Here is a 21,460-nt window from a genome sequence, read left to right as displayed (position 1 = left end):
AAATTTGTAATATAAATTATACAAAGCATCAGATAACACATAAGTGAAAAGCTGTAAATATCAGTGTTACTTGTCAAATTTGAAATGTTGTTCACTGCTACAGATGCTGTGAGGTAGGTACTGCCATTGACATGCTGTGAAAGAAATACTTTAAAATTGTACATTTGACACAGGTGCCAGTCCCTGTTTGAACTCTACTATATTATGTTGGTAAATTGCTCAGCTCATATTGTAAATCTATTAAGGGTTACTGGATCCCTTTTAAATATTTAAGCTGTCTTTGCTCTTTCAGTCAGGCAAATGAAAATGAGGGATAAACTATTTTAATCTAAAGAGTTTTTCATTTGAAATTCATTGCTAGACAACTATCCTCAAATGAATGCTAAAAATGGAGATGGCCTCCCCGGGCTACCACAGATTTTGATATGCATCAGCTCAGTCAGCCATTGACTCAGTAAACATACAATTGGGGATATTGATGGAGCTGACACAATTGATCTCAAGCAATTGTAATACCAAAGACCTTGCAGACTCTATTGTTTAATCCTGGTAAACAAAATAATTAAAGGATTATTCAATGTATGTCTGCTCTATACGTTGCTTAATCTATTGCTGATTGTGGTTCACCCTCACCCTTCATTGCAGTTTGATTCAACTAAGAAAAGAGTTCAGTCAGAATAAGCTCAGAATATTTCAAAGCACTCGCTGGAAAACAGTGCAGAAAACTATTGGAGGGAAACTCTCAATGTCATCAGCTATGGTCATGTTGGCTTGAGATTTATTTTCATTCAACAGCATTCATATCGTCAAACCGATAAACAACAGTTTAATAAGGGCTAAGGACTAAGGTTTCAACTTGTACCACATCTCAACAGGTATGGGAAAAGTGGTGAGGTGTTACAATGTAGAGTCCACACAGGGTTAGTGACATGGGAGTTTGGCGGGGAGAGCAGGTGAGGGAAAATGTTGCAGGCAACAGGAGTTCTGAGGGGCATGAGCCTTGCTGGCAGATGATGGTGCTGTAGCAGAGAGAAAGTGAATGTGGAGAAGCAGACAGAAACGTGTGACACTTACCTTGGCCAACTGGAGAAAATCATCACTTTTCTCCAGTGAAGCCTCTTGACTATAAGCAGTGACCAGCTCAGATAAATGTCTGCAACAGCGTATCAGCCTGTAATTAATTCTGGGTTTTATATTCTAATTTAAGGTTTATTTAATTGCTATTTTTAGGGACATATTGTAAACACAGCTAGTTTGCTAGACATACAATGGAAAGAGGCCATTATTTTCTGCATTAATACATTACCTTTCAGAGGATATATCTCATGCTGTCACACAGTCACACTCAACAATTCCAGACTAGTGGCAAACTAAACTAAACTTAGCATTGGAAACAGCTCAAATATATTGTAATGAATAATTAAATACCGAAAAATTAAGTAAATAAAGTTTGTATGTTTTATTAATATTGTGAATACATCTTAGTAATTATTATTATTTTAAAATGTAGATTATTCGCTCTGTGAGAAACAAGCAGGTTGTGAGAGTGGAAGAAATAAGATGCATCCAAAATCATATCGACAAAAATGATCCTTGAGGCTTGAAGTGACATATACCGAGAAGAATAGCAGCCTGTCATTCTAAGAGATGAGAGTAGACAGTGAAAATGCTTAATGTCTTATATCAGGATCATTTATGTAGATGGGAAAGACTAATCAAACTAACCTTTAACACATTATTAGCAAATTTAGGGTAGGGATAATCTCAAAGGCAACGGAAGTAAGGGTTTTGAACACTTTGTTTCACAGACATGTGTAGAAGTTCCCAGGTAACTGTGAGTGGTGAGGTATTGGCCCACATCAGGTGAACTTTTGAGATCAAGCCAAAGGTAAGGACAGTTACCAGGGACTTTGAAATGAGTTATATCCATGTTCAGACTCATGCAGGAATGTCTGTCAGCCTCAACATCTGAGATGCTTTGCCTGAGGGAAAGATAAAGTATCCTGTCCATGAACTACAATTCCAACAAGTTTAACTTTTGTGTCAGGTGTTTATGCTGAATTTGTTTTGTGAGATGAATTTCTTTCTTGATTATACCCGGTAAGATCTGATGTTATTCATTAAGTTGGTGTTCATTGCTTGAAAGGATTAATTTGAAATTTTTAATTCGGCAATCTCAACCAAATTGCAAAAGGTGTAGAACGCAGTTTCAGTGCAGTAAAATATCATTTGTCTGCTCATAGAAAAAATATTAATATGGTAGGACCACCAGCATTAGAATACACACCCAGTGCACTCCTTGGGGCAACTGGTGGTGGCTCAAGGTTGACACTAGTTATTTTTGTTAATGGACATCCTATTAATTTTAATCTTGATGGCAGAATTGTGTGCCACTATCTATAAGATTGAATATCATGGCTGAAGATTAGAAATTACCATGCACAGAAATGAAATAAAGTGGTCTGGGTGGCATAACTCTCAGATTAAAATTATTTACAAACAGCATGAAAAGTATGAAAGAGCTGAAAATATATATGTGATTTATAACTAAAACTTTTGAGGTGCACACATGTCTCCACCTCAACATCTTTAAGGTAGCAAAAGGTGTTCAGCTCATTCTGAAAGACAGTGAATAGGTCAAGAGAAACCAAACAATACTAAGTCTTTTCAAAGAGAAACCAGTCAGAGAACAACTGGTGCAGAGATGAATGGTTCTTGTCAAACCAGTAAAGGGGTAACTAGTAGAAGATCTCATTGGGCTTCTTAGGCTCATCGCAGAACCCAAACAGAAGAAAGGATCCATGGATATTACCAGTGATAGCACTAGAGACCTATTTTAAATTGTCAATGTGAAGGAAATCTGTGACCATACAGGAGTGATGGAAGGATTTCCCATTCGTAGCATCAGTGAAGAACGTTCAGATGTCAGAAATCAGCAGGTTTTCCGATTCAAAGCAAATACAACAAGAATTATCAATACCAACCCTCTCAGCTCATTGATAAACTGCTAAGTTAAGTGCTGAGCAAAACTGTCTACAGAGCAAATCATTATTGCAGGCATGAATTTATGTTGGTGGATGAAACTACATGAGTTCAAGAGGAACATTCAATTTTTTGTCTTCCAGAGCAGAACTATCAGTGACAATGACAGAAATAATGCTCACTAACCAACAACCATTCCACTGATATGACTGGAGATGGGAATGTGGCATGTAGCCCTGATACAGCGACCACAAAGGGAGAACAAAGGACATCCAAATTAATTCAACAAGTTGAAGTAAAGAGTTAACATTGGTCAACATAGATCAAGCGGCAAGTTTAGCAGAAGGATTCGCTTGCACAACCTGAAACTGAGCTGCATGCAGCTCCATGGAAGCCAGACCAATGTCCATAGATTCAGCGCACACGTAAAATGAAGAAATCTCCTGATTTAGAAATGCAGGATACCACAAAAAATGCAAGAACTTCCTGTCAATGAGCAGCTGTCTTCTGTGATGGAAGTTCATGAGATGAATGCTCCCCAGATTTTGTTATGGGGCAACTATTAGATTCAACAGGGTAGAATTCCTCTGTCAAAGACATTCAGGAGTTTAAAGATCCACCAAATTAGATAATGGACCAACTACTTAGGTTAGCAGGAAGAATCCAACAAATCGAAGATTCTCAAGAAGAGAGAAAGGGAGGGAGAGAGAGAGAGACAGGGAGAGAGGGCTTGCAGGCAATACTTTATCAAGGTCAGAATCAAGATCAAGAAACCTCAAGCTAAAGACAATCCAACCTTTCAAGTCTAAAGAGAACACAAAGTGGAAGAACTATGAGACCTCCATACAACCTGAATCAGTAAAGTCAGGGATCCGGAGGAGATGGGAATAGTGGTGAATGTAATTTTTGACATGAATGTATAAATTATAACAGTAAGAAGAGAGCTTGGGGCAAGATGTTGTCAGAGATAATGGTTAATGTTGCCAACGGCATGAAGCTCCACTGTATTTGAAGATATCAAATAGTCTTGGGTGAGGAAGTTGAGAGACTAGCTCTATGTCATGAAGGGGACAGATGAGTCATCTATGTTTCCCATTAGTCTTAGAACAGAATCTTGTCGGGAACTGAATGATGTGGTTTATGGTGAGGACTGTGCAGATGCATGCAAAATGTCCAATGAGGTCTCCCTCAATGTCAGGAACAGCTCACTGTATCTTTTATAGAACAGCACGGGCATGGCAAGACTCTTGCTAGCCATTGGTAAGTTGCCTAGTTAGGGAGATTAATGCTCGTTAATGACCTTATTAATCGTAAATCTCGCCTCTTTATTATGCAGTTTCCCATTTGACCACCAGTCATAAGCAAACTAGATGCCAATAAGTCTCGACATGGGAGTCAGAGCAGCCACCTGGTGACTTCAACTTAATGCTTGCCCCAAAGGACTTCCCCGTTGGAAGTCACTGAGCACCAACTTCTCAGAGCATGCTCAATGGGCATCAGCCACATGCATCCAATGTCCACAGTCATTGGCAAATCTTCAGTCCATTTACAGTATGCTTCTGTATTTCAATGCTTCACCTCAAGGTGAAATAGCAATCAACATTATGGTGTTGCATCAAGGACAATGTGTACTCAAAACCAGTTGATCAACTGGACCAGGCTTCTGGTTTGTTCACTTACTATCATAGTGTTCAGTCACTCTGAGCCTGTATACTCACAGCATCACTCCTTGCCTTGCTTGGCACTTGTGTTGCCTCGTCTTTCTCTCCTTTGCCTATCAACCAGAGGCACCAGGCTCACAGAACTGCTATATTACCATGCTGTTCATCACAGACACAAAGCCAGGAACATTTTCAGCAGGCTTCCAGTCAGGCTGCCAAGCACAATAAGTCAAAAGCAGCCTCCTAGACCAGTGCAAGGACTATGGGCAAGGTAAGTCAGCCATTCCTTGTAAGGGGTGAGGAGCTGAAAGTTGGACAGCTCATCACCCATGTTGACTCCTGGAATGGCAAAGAGGCAAGCATTGAAAGACATGTAAGCAGATGGCACTGCTGTTATTTGTGGCACAGTTTTAGACATGTTCCAGGCAAGTGACGAGGCAGTGCAGAGGGCATGTAGCATTGGTGATGTCAGGATTTGGAGTGGATGATGGCAAACGAGGGAAGATGTCGCAGGTAATGGTGAGAATGACAGAGCATGATCCTTGCTGGGAGGTGGGTACGGTAGCAGAGATAGAGGGAGTGAGGTATCAGAGAGAGGATGTTTGACTTAGCCTGGCAGAGTGGAGAAAAATCTTCTTCCAATACTGATGGGCATTCCTCCAGATGTCTTAGGCTACTAATCCAGGCAGCAAGCTCAGATCAAGCTGGCATGGTCTGACATCATTCCACCTCTGTACCCCCCATTCGGTATGATCTATGATCTCCTGGTGCCTGCCTACAAAGCAGGGTGCCAAAGTTCTCTCGACAGCCATGTCTGGGTCAAAGTTCAGGAACGGAGCAGGACTGAGTTCTAGCGATGCCAGTTAATTCTTGGCAGTGGCGAGTTGTTCCAGGAATGATGTGTGATAAGTTGGGGATAGAATCAAGCCAGAGGAGAACCATTGGGGTGGGGTAAATCTCACTTGGCCTTTTTGGAGACTCACTCCGAAAAACCTGATTAAACTGAATGAAAAAAAAACCCAACTGGAATAAGGATGCCTGTTTCATTGGTTTTATTTTTGTTCAGAGTTGCATCTCTGTTCTTCTTAAACATTTCTTTCTATCTCACTGTGCTGCGTATCATCGATGACTCAAAAGACAAGTGGACATTTGGCTCCAAAACTGGCTGTAAAGACCTGCTGCTAACTTTATTTCCTTTATTTTGGAGAAGTCAATGGTCTCTTCTTGATTCCTCAACTTAACTACAGAACTCAAATTGATAATTCAGCTTGTAGGAGACTGCCTTTATTCTGCACTGTTCCACAAGTTGTTATAATAAGAGATGAGTTAATTAATCTCTCCTTGGCCGGTCATTATTAGAGTCACAGAGTCATAGAGATGTACAGCATGGAAACAGATCCTTCGGTCCAACCCGCCCATGCAGACCAGATATCCCAACCCAATCTAGTCCCACCTGCCAGCACCCAGCCCATATCCCTCCAAACCCTTCCTATTCATATACCCATCCAAATGCCTCTTAAATGTTGCAATTGTACCAGCCTCCACCACTTCCTCTGGCAGCTCATTCCATACACATACCACCCTCTGCGTGAAAAAGTTGCCCCTCAGGTCTTTTTTATATCTTTCCCCTCTTACCCTAAACCTATGCCCTCTAGTTCTGGACTCCCCGACCCCAGGGAAAAGACTTTTTCTATTTATCCTATCCATGCCCCTCATAATTTTGTAAACCTGTATAAGGTCACCCCTCAGCCTCCAACGCTCCAGGGAATTCAGCCCTAGCCTGTTTAGCCTCTCCCTGTAGCTCAGATCCACCAACCCTGGCAACATCCTGGTAAGTCTTTTCTGAACCCTTTCAAGTTTCACAACATCTTTCCGATAGGAAGGAGACCAGAATTGCACGCAATATTCCAACAGTGTCCTAACCAATGTCCTGTACAGCCGCAACATGACCTCCCAACTCCTGTACTCAATACTCTGATCAATAAAGGAAAGCATACCAAACACCTTCTTCACTATCCTATCTACCTGCGACTCCACTTTCAAGGAGCTATGAACCTGCACAATCTACTTTCATTTTTATTTAGTTCCTTTTGCTAAATTCTGCTTTCCCTTCAAGTTTATCACACAGTCTATCCTCTTCCATCACAATACAGCTCCATACATCATTGAAGACAGGTTTCAGGTCCAGTAGGTCAGGAATCAGGTCAGTGCTCTGTGTGTGACAATGAAAATAGAAAGCACTCACTGGTCACGGGACACCTGGCACAGATGGTATAGGCTCGAGGACCTTCAAGAAAATTGGCCATGTCCTCCTTTTCAAAGGTGCAACTCACAATGAAATTACTTGGAATTTAAAGTAATATTCAACAAAATGCCTTTTTCACTCTTTCTCTTCTTTAAAGTTTTACATGACAAACATTCTGTAAGTATGTAGGCACCTGGTGTAAATACAAAATAAGGGACTGTATAGTCTACCTAGAATGTGGTCTAATTAAAGGTGTTGTATTTCAAAAGAAGTAGTGAGTTTCATCTCTGACACTGTGGTTAACTGTGGACATTAATCAACTGGAAACAGCATGGATGCACGAGAAGATTAACAGTGTCAGAGCCTTGAGCAGAGCTGTGAGATCATTTTCTTTTTTACACCTTTGGATAAAGGCACCAAAAGAGGGCCATTGGCAATGAAACCATTTACTTCTAGAAACACAAACTGTATTGTACAATTAATTCTGCTCCAAAGTTTCCATTTTATAATTTATCAGTTCCCACATTTACCTTTTAATGCTAGATTGTGTGTGATGTTGAGATCAGAACTGACCTCATTTACTCTAGTCTACACTTTCTGGTTATCAATCTTTGTTAGAAATCTGCACAATGTTAATATTGGATTAAGTGGTGCTGGAAGAGCACAGCAGTTCAGGCAGCATCCAACGAGCAGCGAAATCGACGTTTTGGGCAAAAGCCCTTCATCAGGGCTTTTGCCCAAAACGTCGATTTCGCTGCTCGTTGGATGCTGCTTGAACTGCTGCGCTCTTCCAGCACCACTAATCCAGTATTTGCTTTCCAGCATCTGCAGTCATTGTTTTTACCACAATGTTAATATTGGCTACACCTTATATTCCCATCAGAGCAATCAATGATGGTATGATACCAGAATTGGTTGTCCCTTTTGTCCGGTCAGGTGTTTGTTGTATAAGGGTGTAGGACTCTGAAAGAGTTAATGTCAAGGAATGTGGTAAACACCACCCAATACTACCAGGACTAGAACAGAAGAACAGCTTTAGTTCACAAAAGAAGTCTCTGTCGTTACTCTTAGTAACAATGTCTAACATGACAATACAACTTTGACCTTGTTACTATAAGCTTGGTTTGGAAAAGATCTCTTTTCATTTGCATACCAAATGGTTTTCCTCTACCACACTGGAACGAGCAAGCCATGTCGATTCTTACGAGGAAAGAGGATGGTAGCAGCAAATCCACAATTACATGCCATGATGACCAATGGTGAGGTTTCATTTTACAACATGGGGGCAAATGGTGCAGAATCTACTTAGGACAGAAAAAAACTGCTGCCACCTTTGGAGATCTCAACATCCTTCAGGCACCTTGAAGCCTTGTTTGTGGTCAAGGTTTGTGTAAAGATTTATAGCTCATGTGTTAATTGTTGTGGTTGTGGGTATTTTCGCTAAGCTGGAAAGTTGATGTGCAAACATTTTATCCCTTGTCTAGGTGATATGTTTGGAGCTTTCTGTGAAGGGCTGCTGGACTGTGTCTTCTGGAATTTATTTGGTTCTGTTCCTGCTGCTTCCGATTACCTGTTCCGGTTGTTTGTCGTAGTGGCAGGTATATTGGGTCCAGGTCATTGTGCTTGTTGATACAGTCCGTGGATGAATGCCACGCTTGTAGGAATTCTCTGGCTGTCCTCTGTTGAGCTTGTCCTATGATCATTGTGTTGTCCCAGTCGAATATGTGGTCCATGTCATCTGTTTGTGCAGTTAAGCAGCAGCTGGAAGAGCTGAACTTTTCTGACTCCCACAGAAGGGAAACCTGCTGCAAGATTCAGCAAAGATAGAACCTACAGGCGAGGTAAAAAAACATTTTAGAGCTGGTAAGGGTTACGTAACAGGAAACATGAGTTCACACTCCATGGAGGTGAAGCACTTGTCACACCAAGGCACTTTCAGGTTGAACTGGGTATCAATGATCTATAAGAACAATCCCAAATTGAAGTTCCGCCAAACACCACTGGAGGCTTCATGAATAAAGATGAAATCGCTGGTGGATGAAAGAAAACTTTCAAAAAAAAGGTACAGTTTTCAGGCTGGGAAAGTTAGAAGTGAGCAAACTACTTACCACCTAACTAGTGGGCATCATGATCTCTGGCGACAGTGAGGAGAGTCAAAGGACACAGAAGAATTTAAAACAGGGTTGCAGATGTCGGAATGGTTGAAGCCAGAAATAAAGCATTGAAAGGGTAATTTAGAAGCCTTTAGCAAATAAGGTCTAATGGAAGAAGAAGGTTAGGAGACTAGTGAAGCTGCAGACAAACTGAGGAAACTGTTACTTAAGCTGCAGTGTGGCAGGACATATTGATTTAAACCACGCACAGCAGGAATCATCTCGGAAAAACCATTAATCTATCTTATAAAGCCATTAAAGGAGCACGAATCATTATCAACGCTGTAAGCAGCAAGTTTCAGTCAGTAAAGCCATTAAGGAAATGAGGATCATTTATTAATGCTGTGATTGGTGGGATTCATCTATGGAAACCACAAAAAGGCAGTGATTGTCCATTTACTTGCAAAAGGAGGAAGTCATCCATCTTACTTGCAGAGTGCAGGGATTCTTCATTTTGAATGCACAAGTAGAACAGTGCAACAGAAGACAGCAGCAACATTGCTATACCACAGAAGTAAGAGCCTTTCAAGCACAAAATATTGTTATCACATTAGGAAGGCATGGCATTTGAAGTAATATTGCTCTGAAGATTTTGTTCCAGGATTGGCCAAGCTAAACACAGCATTGGATATCTTGGAGAAAACAAATTTTAAGATACAAAAATTGGTACCAGTCAAGATATTAATCAGCAACCAAACAAATTAATTTATTTTATATTTAATTTTGGATTATAACTGATACCATTATAGCTTTCTAATTGTTAGAAGAAGAAATAGAAAATATGTCACAGAGCAGCAAGAAGACAAATAGCTAGCACAAGGAAGTTCATTTTGTGAAAGGGCTTACAATAAAAGAAAAGCCGAAGTCATTTATAGTGCAACTAGGTAATCTAGACATGGCTTTTTGGCAACAGAGGATATTGATATCAATTGACGTTCACTAATTTTAGGCTTAACACAGAGTTGAGTATCACTATATTATCAAATAGTGTCAATTGATTTTACAAGCAGCAGCCGTGCAATTACAGGGTCCAGAGTGATATCGGATTTGAAAAATGTGGTGCTGGAAAAACACAGCAGGCCAGGCAGCATCCGAGGAGCAGGAGAATTGATGTTTCGGGCATAAGCCCTTCTCCAGAGTGATATCGCCTAAGATTCAAGGTATGCGACCAAGCAACTCTGCAAAACAAGTGTCAAGTTGTGAAGGGCTTGTATGTACTTCACAATCAAGAATTCTCACTTTTGAGCGTGAATATACATTATTATGTGACACTTCTCCAATGGTGGAGGGAATCAAATTAATTAAAATGAAAACAAAACAGTTAAGAGCAGGACAAAGTTCATCATCTATGCTTGAAGTCTGCTAGAGTTGAGCAGAATCAAATAGATGTCGGGAAAAGGTAAACTCAGTGGCTAGGGATCACTCAATCTTGGCGGAAAGTCTTTTTTTGAGGTCAGTGGTGCTCACCATCCCTTCAATGCTCACGGCTATGTCTGGATCATTGCTTGTTATATGGAATAAAATGTTCAAAGTGTAGAAGCCACTATCATGAAGCAGAACAACAACACTGCACTCCGTAACAGGGAAGATAACGGCCTAGTGGTATTATCACTAGACTATTTATCCAGAAACTCCGCTAATATTCTGGGGATCCATGTTCAAATCCTGCCATGGTAGCATTTCAATTCAATAAAGAATTTGGACTTGAGGATCTAGTAATTGTTCAGGAAAAACACAGATGGTTCACAAATGTCCTTTGGTGAAGAAAACTGCCATCCTTATCTGGTTTGGCCTAGATGTGACTCCAGACCTCCAGCAATGTGATTGACTTTTAACTGCCCACTGGTCAATTAGCGATGGGCAATAAATGCTGGCCTAATCAGAGACACCCATATCCTGTGAGTGAATTTTAAAAAATAGACATTGTTACAAGCCCATGTTTGTCTGAAATTCCAAAGGATAGTTGAGCCTGAGAGACAAAAATGCATCATGAATCAATTCAGTAACTTTCAAAAATCATCTTTCACCAATATGTGAGCCATGCACCCTTTTGATGTATCAATGCATTCCTGGCATCAAGTTGCTTAACAATGATATTCTTCCCAGCCACTCAGCTATGTTTGTGTTAGTGCAAATATTTATCTTATCCCCACTTTCAAATACTTACTTAAAACAGGACCTGTTTACTAAAGTATCATGTAATGCTTTCGTAAAGTTCCATTAATTTTGTGTTCATTTTTCATCATTTTCAGTATTCAAGGATTGTTGAAATGGTTCATCCTTAGTTGCCCTGAAAAGCTGGTAGTAGATCATCTTCCAGGACCAGTGCAATGCATACAATGAATGTACTTACCTAGCACTGTTAAGCAGAGAGTTGGAGGATTTCATGACAAAAGTAAATTAGTTAAATTCCATTTCGATATTTTAGTCAGAATAGCTGTTTGTTTTAGGCAGGTAGGCTTTGAAATGTAAGAAAACGTTAATCCGAAATGAATGAGTAATTAATTTGTTAAATTAATATGGAACTACAGAATTCATAAATAATGAATGAATAGTCTTACTTTTTCATTATCCTCCCAATTAGTAAGAAAAATCAATTATCTCTTCCAAATTTATTATGCAGATCAATAGCAGACCAAATAGCGAATCACTTAGATAACTGCACAATATCATTAACTCAAAGTAAACATGGTCCTCATCCAAGCACAGAATTGTAATGGGGCAAGTAATTTTCCATTTATTCTCATTGCACAAAAATCTAGATCCTGTATAAATAATGCAGATTTTAACCTGTTTATGTGCAATTCTTTTGCCTAAGGCATTAGTTTTAAATTTATAAACAACTTTGTCTTAATAACAGAAATGTCAGATATTTACATTGGCTATGAATAGTGATTTCATCACACTATCTATCAATTCTCCAATTACGGGTGGGATAATTTTAAGCATTTTTGCTTTGTTATCATACCTTGATGTCTATGATATGTATGTGTGTGTTTTTATGAATGTGTGTGTGTGTGCGCGGGCGCGCACGCTGGATAGATCAAAAATCTACTTATAACACTTAATGGCAAACTACACCATGTAACAAGTGGACTTGATTAGAAATGGCAGAATGTGAGATTTGAGCCAAAACATTTGATTGTACTACCATGGGAACTGACACGATAGAGGCTGGAAATTCCAAAATGTTGTATGCAACACCAGGAACCCCCACCCTCATCACTGGTGCTATTTAAAAGGCCAGTGACCCTTACGTACAGGGAGTCTGTTTTGATTCACATTTACTTTTGTAACATATCATAGAATCCCTGCAGTACTGAAAGAGGCCATTCAGCCTACTGAGTCCACAATGACCCTACAAAGAGCATCTCAGCCAGACTACACCTTCAGTCTATCCCTGTAACCCCACATTTAGCACAGGTAACCCACCTGGTCTGCACATCCCTGGACACTAGGGGTAATTTAGCATGCCAATCCACCTAACCTGCACATCTAGACTGGACTTTAGGAGGAAACTGGAGCACCCAGAGAGAATCCATGCAGCTAGGAAGAGAATGTGCAGATTGCACACAGACAGTTGCTGAGGGTGGAACTGAACCCAGGTCCCTAGTGCTGCGAGGCAGCAGTGCAAACCATTGTGCCAACTGCATATATAGGAATCCTGGGAGGAAGTTCTAGAAGGCATTGTGATGAGTTGTTGAATTTGGAAGGGGGTGTCATTACATCATGACAGGCTGAACAGAGGTTCTTGCCAGACGTGACAAGAGCTTGCTCCATTATCTCCCGACACTGCACTGCTGTTCCCCATGCTGTTTGATATGACAGGATTGTGGAGCAGAGGTTGCAGAGAGGGCAAGCTGTGCACAGAAAGATGGAGAGACAGGCTTTTCGTGGCAGCTGCACCAACCTTTTGAAGAACTTGTTTCTGACCTTCAGTTCAATCAGGAGAAATGTCTGGAAATGTATCATTCAACAAGAAGCTGGTCACTGATCTCTGCAGAACTCAGTGCCAAGCAAGAGGGTGAAAGCTATTCTGCCATTGTTACCATTGTCCTCTGCTTCAACAGCAGCAGATCATTACCACATTTTTGTAAAATTTCAGTCAAATCCTTTTGGAGAACAGTCTTGCAGGATTTGATAAGGGCTTCTCTCTCTCTCTCTCTCTCTCTCTCTCTCTATCACCATAAGTTCAGCAGAAGTTAATGTTGTAAATTCTGCAAGAAAATTCTCTGCATTAGTTGCTTCTAGCAACATCAATGAAGCACTGGAGGACATTTTACCATTTTGTCAGAAGAGGAAATCTTTCACAGTTTCCACAGCTCAACCAACACAGCATGGAGGCTGGCTATCTTCCACTGCTGTGACAATATTTCTCTCCAATGGAATCAATGGCACAAAATTGATTTGCACTCAACCCTGACAGATATCTTGAAATCCAACACTCTCATTGTGCTAAAAGGTTAAAATAATGAGATTGAAAACAGAAGCTTGTATATTTTTGGGTGATTTATCTCCTATCCCAGAGGCTTCCTGCCTCATTCCTCATTCCTGCCTGAAACATTGATTATCCTGCTCCTTGGATGCTGCCTGACCTACTGTGCTTTTCTCGCACCACTCTAATCTTGACTCCGATCTCCAGCATCTGCAGTACCCACTTTTGCTTAAGTCTGATTAGTTCACTTGCTCAATCTGCTATCAATAAATCAGTTTTTAAAAAATATCTGCATAATCAGAGTGTTAAGAAAAAATATTGACATGCATCTCTATAGATTACCTTATCTGGGACACTCCACGATTTAACCTGGGTAATAAAATTACATAGAAGAAGCTGCCATGAGGCGATAGAGATTGAGTGTGAAATGACACAATACTCAGCACCTGTTACATTGATGACAACAATGTTCCAGTGTGGTCAAAGTTAAAAATCACCCTACACCAGGTTATGACTCTAAGATACCTGTCGGACTTTAACCTGGTTTTGGGTGATTTTTAACTTTGTCCACCCCAGTCCTTCACCGGCACCTCAACATCATGGCTTCCAGTGTGGTGCCAGGTTGGAAGGGGCTTCACTATTATGTTACATTTTCCTAGCAGTCTCTGTGTTGATACCTTAAGATAAGCACTGCACATGTATGAGTCTTAGTTGCCAGCAGAGAATTGCGTGGGGTTCATTTTGACTTTGACTGATGGTGGTAGGTGCAATCTGATGGCTCATTCACCCATTAAAAATCCCTCTCAGCTTTGATCTGTGTTGACTTTGGTGGAAATCAAAATCAGAAGCCTTGTCTACCGGAAGGCTGTGTTGATATTGTACACTTTACACTTATTAACCAGAGTTAAGACTAGCCTGAGTGTGGATAATGCATAGAAATTGGATCATGCCACATCCATTTTTCAAGTATGAATTACGTCTTAAAGTGTCCAGTGGCAGGTAGCATTGGCATGCCTCTACTTTGTTCAAAGTTTCCTGTCACCTTATTTGTTTACTAAATGCCCAGAGCATGTACCAGAACTATACAAAGGCATAACTGTAGCTAATTCAGGGTGCAGTGTTGGTTGCGGGACCCCTTTGTGAAATTGGTCTGCCTCATCATTTGATTTCTCACATGTTAAACTCACCAGATACTCAAACTTAGCAAGTACATCAAGGAGCTCTTCAAATGGCTCTTTCAGTGGTTTGGTGATAAACATTGTCGGATGCCACTTTTGTGAAGTGCCTTGACTCATTTTATGACATTTTATTTGCTATGTCAAGGAACACTCTTGTCTCTGTGTCTATTAGGTAAAATCACTTAAAATACTTTTTTTTCTGAAAACAAATTGTTTTCAGTTTTTTTTAAACAGTTTTTCACTTTTTATTTTTCTTTACCAAATGTATTAACTCTGAAAATCAGTTTTGAAATTTGACAAATGTCATGTGACAATAAAATGCACTGGTTCCTGAGCCACCCTGAAATAAAGGCAGTTCTATAATCCATCTCTGTCTCAGACAGGTGCACATAGAGAGGTGCTAACTGGGTGTGTGCCACTTAGTATGATGGAGAAGGGAATATGAGGTAATAGGTTCATTTGTGCCTTACCTTCACTTTTGAAATATTTTTGAAGCAAACCACAATCCACCAAATAGCTGTAGTGAATGGCATTTTCTACCTCATTATGAACCTATAAGACAGTCCTCTATATTGTGGATAATACAAAGATATTGAATATGCAGTATTTCATTGTCCTGTTGAATGCTTGAGTTGAGATTAATTTGTGCTTTGAGTGCTGTGCAATAGGTTGGTGTTTGCAATAAAAGTAATTGCTTCTTACCAATTACTGGTTATATGAATATAGTTTAATCCCACTTCATAGCATCTTGCTTACTTAGCAGTGCTTCTTCATTTTGTCTGTCATAGAGTAATACAGATGCATAGCACAGAAACAGATCCTTCGGTCCAACTCATCCATGCTGACCAGATATCCTAACCTAATGTAGTCCCATTCACCAGCACTTGGCCCTTATCCCTCTAAACCCTTGCTATTCATATAACCATCCAGATGCCTTTTAAATGCTATAATTGTACAAGCCTCTACCACTTCCTCTGGCAGCTCATTCCACACATGCACCACCCTTTGCATGAAGAAGATGCCCCTTAGTCCATTTTAAATCATTCTCCTCTCATGCTAAACTTATGCCCTCTATTTCTAATCTCCCCTAACTCAGGAAAAATACTTTTTCTATTTACCCTATCCATGCCCCTCATGATTTTATAAACTTGATAAGGTCGCCCCTCAGCCTCTGACACTCCAGGGAAAACAGCCACAGTCTATTCAGCCTCTTGCCGTAGCTCAAATCCTCCAACCCTGGCAGCATCCTTGTAAATCTTTTCTGAACCCTTTCAAGTTTCATAACATCATTCCTTTAAGAGGGAGACCAAATTTGCACACAATATTCCAAAGATGGCCTCACCAATTTCCTGTACAGCTGCAACATGGCCTCCCAACTCCTATACTCAATGCTCTGACCAATAAAGTTAAAAATCACACAACACCAAGTTATAGTCCAACAGGTTTATTTGGAAGCACTAGCTTTCAGAGTGCTGCCCTTTCATCAGGTGGTGGAGTAAGAGATACTGGTGTTGTGTGATTTTTAACTTTGTACACCCCAGTCCAACACCGGCACCTCCAAATCCTGACGAGTAAAGGAAAGCATACTAAATGCCTACTTCACTATCCTATCTACCTGAGACTCCGCTTTCAAACAACAATGAACCAGCACTCCACAGGACCTTACCATTAAGTATAAAAGTCCTGCCCTGATTTGCCTTGCCAAAATGCAGCACCTCACATTTATCTAAATTGAATTCCATCTGCCACTCCTTGGCCCATTGGCTCATCTGATCAAGATCCTGTTGTTCTGAGGTAACCTTCTTTGCTGTCCACTACACCTCCAATTTTGGTGTCATCTGCAAACTTACTAACTATACCTCCTATGTTCACATCCAAGTAATTTATGTAAATGACAAAAAACAGTGAACACAGTCCTCACACATTATTAACACAGCCGTCTGTTATCAGGCTTAAAATGGTTGTGCGTCAAAAAGAGTCCATGACATGCTTTGGATTTCCACAAAGGATACTGTAGTGATTGAAACCAGGTGGCTCTCATTGACGATGAGATCCTTGACTAGAATTGTTAACCTGGACTAATCAAGGAGCCCTGGCTGACAGATATAACCAGGAGGTTCGGCAGGTCTCCTCAATCTAGAGACTGACTTTGAGCTGACTGGTCAGAGCCCAAATCAATAAAGGGTGACTCGGCAATGGAGTACCGGTCTCTGTGCAGTTATTTCAGATACTACTGGAAGAGTAATTGTCATTCAGTTTTTCATGAATTGCCTCATTTGTGCCTCAATTCCTTCTCTAAGGAAGTAAATAAATAAAACATCAGAAAGTCATTAACCAGATAATAAATTTATAATCTTATGGCGGACATGGATTGAACTATCATAAACTATCTTTGAAGAGGTACAGATGAGATTAAGTATCAGTGATTTTTATTCTTGAATTAAATTGACTCTTTTCTCTGCTTGAACATAGCCTACACTTTACAAAGCATTGGCGGGGTCACAGGTCATGCTGAGCAGTTTAGTGAACCAGGCACGTGCCATGCTGGATGAACAGGCCCGGCATCTACTTAACGAACATGAGCGGACAACTATGGCCTATTATCTTGATGAATACAAGGAAAACAATATAACTGTTCAGGCCTTGGTTATGGCTCTCTTCGAACTCCTAAACACACATGCAAAGGTACGTTACTAAATGCTGCTCATACTGTGATGTTCTAGCAAGCACATTGACAAAAAGAACCGGTGTTTGTTCAGCCACAGCATCTTCAAATTACTGCTTCAGCAAAAACCTATCATACAGATTGAAGGCAGAAAACTGTCCATTTGGAGACTTACATGAGTTAACATCATTGCCTGAATTTGTATCATTAGAAAATGTGTGAATTCCAATTTATTTAAGTAACAACAATATTAGACAAGCAAAATGAGCAAATAAGTTGTAATTAAAATGAACTCACCTGCTACTGTGCTTGACAAATTCTAATGTTATGGCTAAAGGCAAAATACTATGGATGCTGGACATCTGAAACAAAACAGAGAATGCTGAAGAAACTCAGCAGGTCTGGTAACATCTATGGAGAGAGAAACAGAGCTAAAGTTTCAATTCCAGTGTGACTCTTTAGCTCTGAAGAAGTTATATCGGACTCAAAATGTTAACCAAGTTCTTCCAGCGTTCTATGTATTCGTTTTAAATGTTGAGCGCACATACTTGCAAATTCATTAAAGTTTTGGCAGGATCTCTAGAACATGCGACTCCTATTAAAAGCAGGATTACATGTGCCTCTTCAGTTGATTCTTCTGGGGACTACTTTTACTTGCAGAAAAGCCAGTTCTGCATCAAACAAATTCATGCATTAGTTGGTCATGAAAAAGGAGCCTGGGTTGGGCTTCTGTTAGCTCCATCTTTGTGAAAATATGTACAGAAAATAATATAGTTCACATTTTTTTCTGACAATTGTAAGAAATTCTTTGGAGTAGATAGCAAGATAAAAGAAAAACATGGGAACTGGCTGCACTCTCAGTACATCTGTGAAAGGACACAGCAGCTGAACAACAAACTAAAACATCCCTTTAAAGAGATACCTTCACAGAGGCAGAACTATCAACTTGATTTTTTATAAACTGAAGCCAGATAAAGTAACGTCATATTTCAAGGATTGTCAGAGGGCAGATAATACATGTCCCAAAATATGTCCTTGTCTTGCTTTTCTTCACTTTTTGAATGTTCAATGGTCTGTCAGTAACTACCTAGGAGGAGGAATCAGCATATCAGAAGTGTTCCTGTGCAGAATTGTTTTGATGGTTTTTGTTCTGTGATGGTGGATTCTTGTTTGAAATTCAAATCAAAATAGACATGAGTATGCTATTCTGGAATATAAAGTAAGGGCTGGATAAAACTCAGTTGTCATCAGTCAGCATTAAATTCTAGTGCATATGAATCTAAACCCAACCACTCCTGGTCAACTCAGCTTGCTTTGTATTTCCTACTTGACATCGGTTCGAGGAGATGATCCATCACCTCACAACACCCAAGGTAGGGTGGGGCAAAGCAGAGTGGCTGGCATTTGCCATCTCCCCAGAATACGTTTGAACAAATAGGTCATTTTGTACAATTCTCCTGCTGGCACACAGCAGACGGGAAAAGGGCTGCAACCCTGGTATTTGTGCAAACAGCCATGGCATTCCACAAAATAACTCCTCAATTGAATGCATTTCCATTGAATGTACTTCTGACTTAACTAAATCAGCTCCGCTGCAAATGTTAGTTAGAGAAAGGAGTTATAACTCATCTCTAATTTATAATCTCGTCTTCTGATGAACCACACCAGCACGGCAGCATGATGAAATTATTCCTTGTCTGTAAATCAAGACAGGTTGAGTGTGTTGGCTAAGACATGATAGATGCTGTATTATGTGGCTGAATGTGAAGTTATAAACTTCAGTGTGATAAACAGAAAGGCAGAATAGTATCAATGCTTACATATTAGGAAATGTGGATGTACAAAGTGATCAAAAATAAGCAACCAGGCAGTTGCAGCAAGCAGTTAGAACATAGAACATAGAACAATACAGCATAGAACAAGCCCTTAGGCCCTCGATGTTGCGCCGATCTGTGAACTAATTTAAGCCCATCCCTTACAGTATCCCATAACCATCCATGTGCTTATCCAAGGATTGTTTAAATGCCCCTAATGTGGCTGAGTTAACTACATTGGCAGGCAGACCATTCCACGTCCTTACCACTCTCTGAGTAAAGAACCTGCCTCTGACATCTGTCTTAAATCTATCACCCCTCAATTTGCAGCTATGCCCCCTCGTACAAGCCAACATCATCATCCTAGGTAAAAGACTCTCAGTTAGAAGGCAAATGATATGTTGGAGGAGGATTTGAGTGCAGGAGTAGAGATGTCTTATACAACACCTTGGTTAGACTGCACCTGGAATAGTTCTGTGTACTGTTTTGGTCTCCCTACCTAAGAGACGATATATTTGCCATTGAGGGATGGGGATGGCATGAAGAGAGTTTGATTTGACTAGGTGTGCATCCACTAGAATTTATGTGGATGAGAGGGGATCTGATTGAAATATATAAAATTCTAACATTCTAGATGCAGTGAGGACATTTCCTTTGACTGGAGAGTCTGGGATGGGGTCACAGTTCAGGATACAGGTTAGACTATTTCTTCACTCAGTGTCGCCAACCTGTGGAATTCACTCCCACAGAAGACAGTACAGAGGCCAGGTCACTACGTATATTTAAGGAAGAGGTTTTGTTTTTAGATCTTAAAGGCATCAAGTGGTATCGAGATAAAGTGGGAAGGTGACATCAAAGTAGATGATCATTATTGAAGACTGGAGTAGGTTTGAATGGCTGAATGGCCTATTCCTGCTCCTGCTTTCTATGTTTCTATGATTACACCAAATAGAACATTTCATAAATACAGTTCCACCAGCAGAGCTGTTCCCTACCTGGAGCTATAGGTTGGGAATTTATATGCCTACCCCTCACTGTTTTTTCACCCATTATAAATAGGAAAGGAACAGAGCGATACAGACCACTGAGAGTCAAAAGGTTTATTGTTTAGAAAGGCATTGTGAATCAGTGCATTCTGTGAGCTGCAGGGCCTTTCCTGTGATGTACTATTCTTTGTTCTTTAACCTTGGCAGTAGGATGTTCAGTGAGACTGAACACTAGAATTTTCCAAAGTAAACTACAGTAGGTTGTGGAAATCTGAAACAAAGATAATGCTGGAAAATGCTTAGCAGGCTTGAAGAACATCTGTGAAGATGGAATCAGAGATAACCTTTCAGGTTCGATGACTTTTCACCAAAACATATCCATTTTTGACAGAGGCAGATAATCAACCTGAAATGCTGACTGTTGTCTCTTTCTCCACTGGTGTGACCCACCCTGATGAGTGTTAGAATCCCTACATTCAGCCTACCTACTCCACCAACCCTCCAAACAGCATCCCACCCAGACCAGCCACTCCACCCTATCCTATAACCCTGCATTGCCTATGGTTAACTCACCTCACCTGCACATTCCCGGACACTTAGAGTAATTTAGCATGGCCAATCCACCTAACCTGCAAACCTTTGGACGGTGGGAGGAAACCAGAGCACCTAGAGGAAACCCATGCGGAAATGTGGACAATGTGCAAACTCTGCACAGACAGTTGCCCAATGGTGGAATCGAACCTGGCTCCCTGGTGCTGTGAGGCAGCAGTGATAACCACTGAACAACCATGCCACCCATGTGTGCCAATGTTTGCATGGATGGCTTTAACTTCATTGTTAACATTGTCATCTTTGTAGCCCAAACAATGCTGTGATATGTATTCCCACAATTTCCAACTGTTCAATTCCTTGAGTACCTCGCAGGGCAAGAGGTCAGGTGGGCAGCCATGCTTTGATCAATACTCCTGACATCTTAATCAGGAATAAAACAGAGAGTACAGGAGAAACTCAAGCAGCATCCATGGAGTTATGGTTTCAGGTCCAGTATGACCCTATTTCCGAATGAAAGAGTAGGCATATCAGACTCGAAACATGAACTCTGTTTCTCTCTCTACATATGCTGCCAGACCTTTGGCCTTCTCCTGCACTTTCTGTTTTCTTTCAGATTTCTAACATCTGGAGCATTTTGCTTTCGACTTGGTCAAGTCTTTGTTTTTGTTTGATCATGTGATGTGGGCATTACTGGCTAAGCCAGCATTTATTACCCGTCGCTAATTGCCCAGAGGGCAGTTTAGAGTCAGCCACATTGCTGTGGGTCTGGAGTCACAATTGTGTAAGCCA

General features: G+C 40.5%; 1 protein-coding gene across 2 annotated transcripts in view; it reads left to right on the top strand.

Annotated features, from left to right (window-relative positions):
• whrna (whirlin a) overlaps positions 1–21,460 on the top strand; it is a 225,643-nt gene that overhangs the window by 131,245 nt on the left and 72,938 nt on the right. For both annotated transcript variants that reach the window (XM_072565568.1, XM_072565567.1), the window contains exon 7: positions 17,127–17,339. In XM_072565568.1, coding sequence (XP_072421669.1) covers positions 17,127–17,339 — 213 coding nt within the window. The remainder of the gene's footprint in view (positions 1–17,126; positions 17,340–21,460) is intronic.

Source organism: Chiloscyllium punctatum, chromosome 49 (assembly GCF_047496795.1).
Source record: "Chiloscyllium punctatum isolate Juve2018m chromosome 49, sChiPun1.3, whole genome shotgun sequence".
In the NCBI taxonomy this organism is placed as follows: domain Eukaryota; kingdom Metazoa; phylum Chordata; class Chondrichthyes; order Orectolobiformes; family Hemiscylliidae; genus Chiloscyllium; species Chiloscyllium punctatum.
The sequence above is the reverse complement of the archived record's forward strand: the minus strand, read 5'-3'. Positions and strand labels throughout refer to the sequence as shown.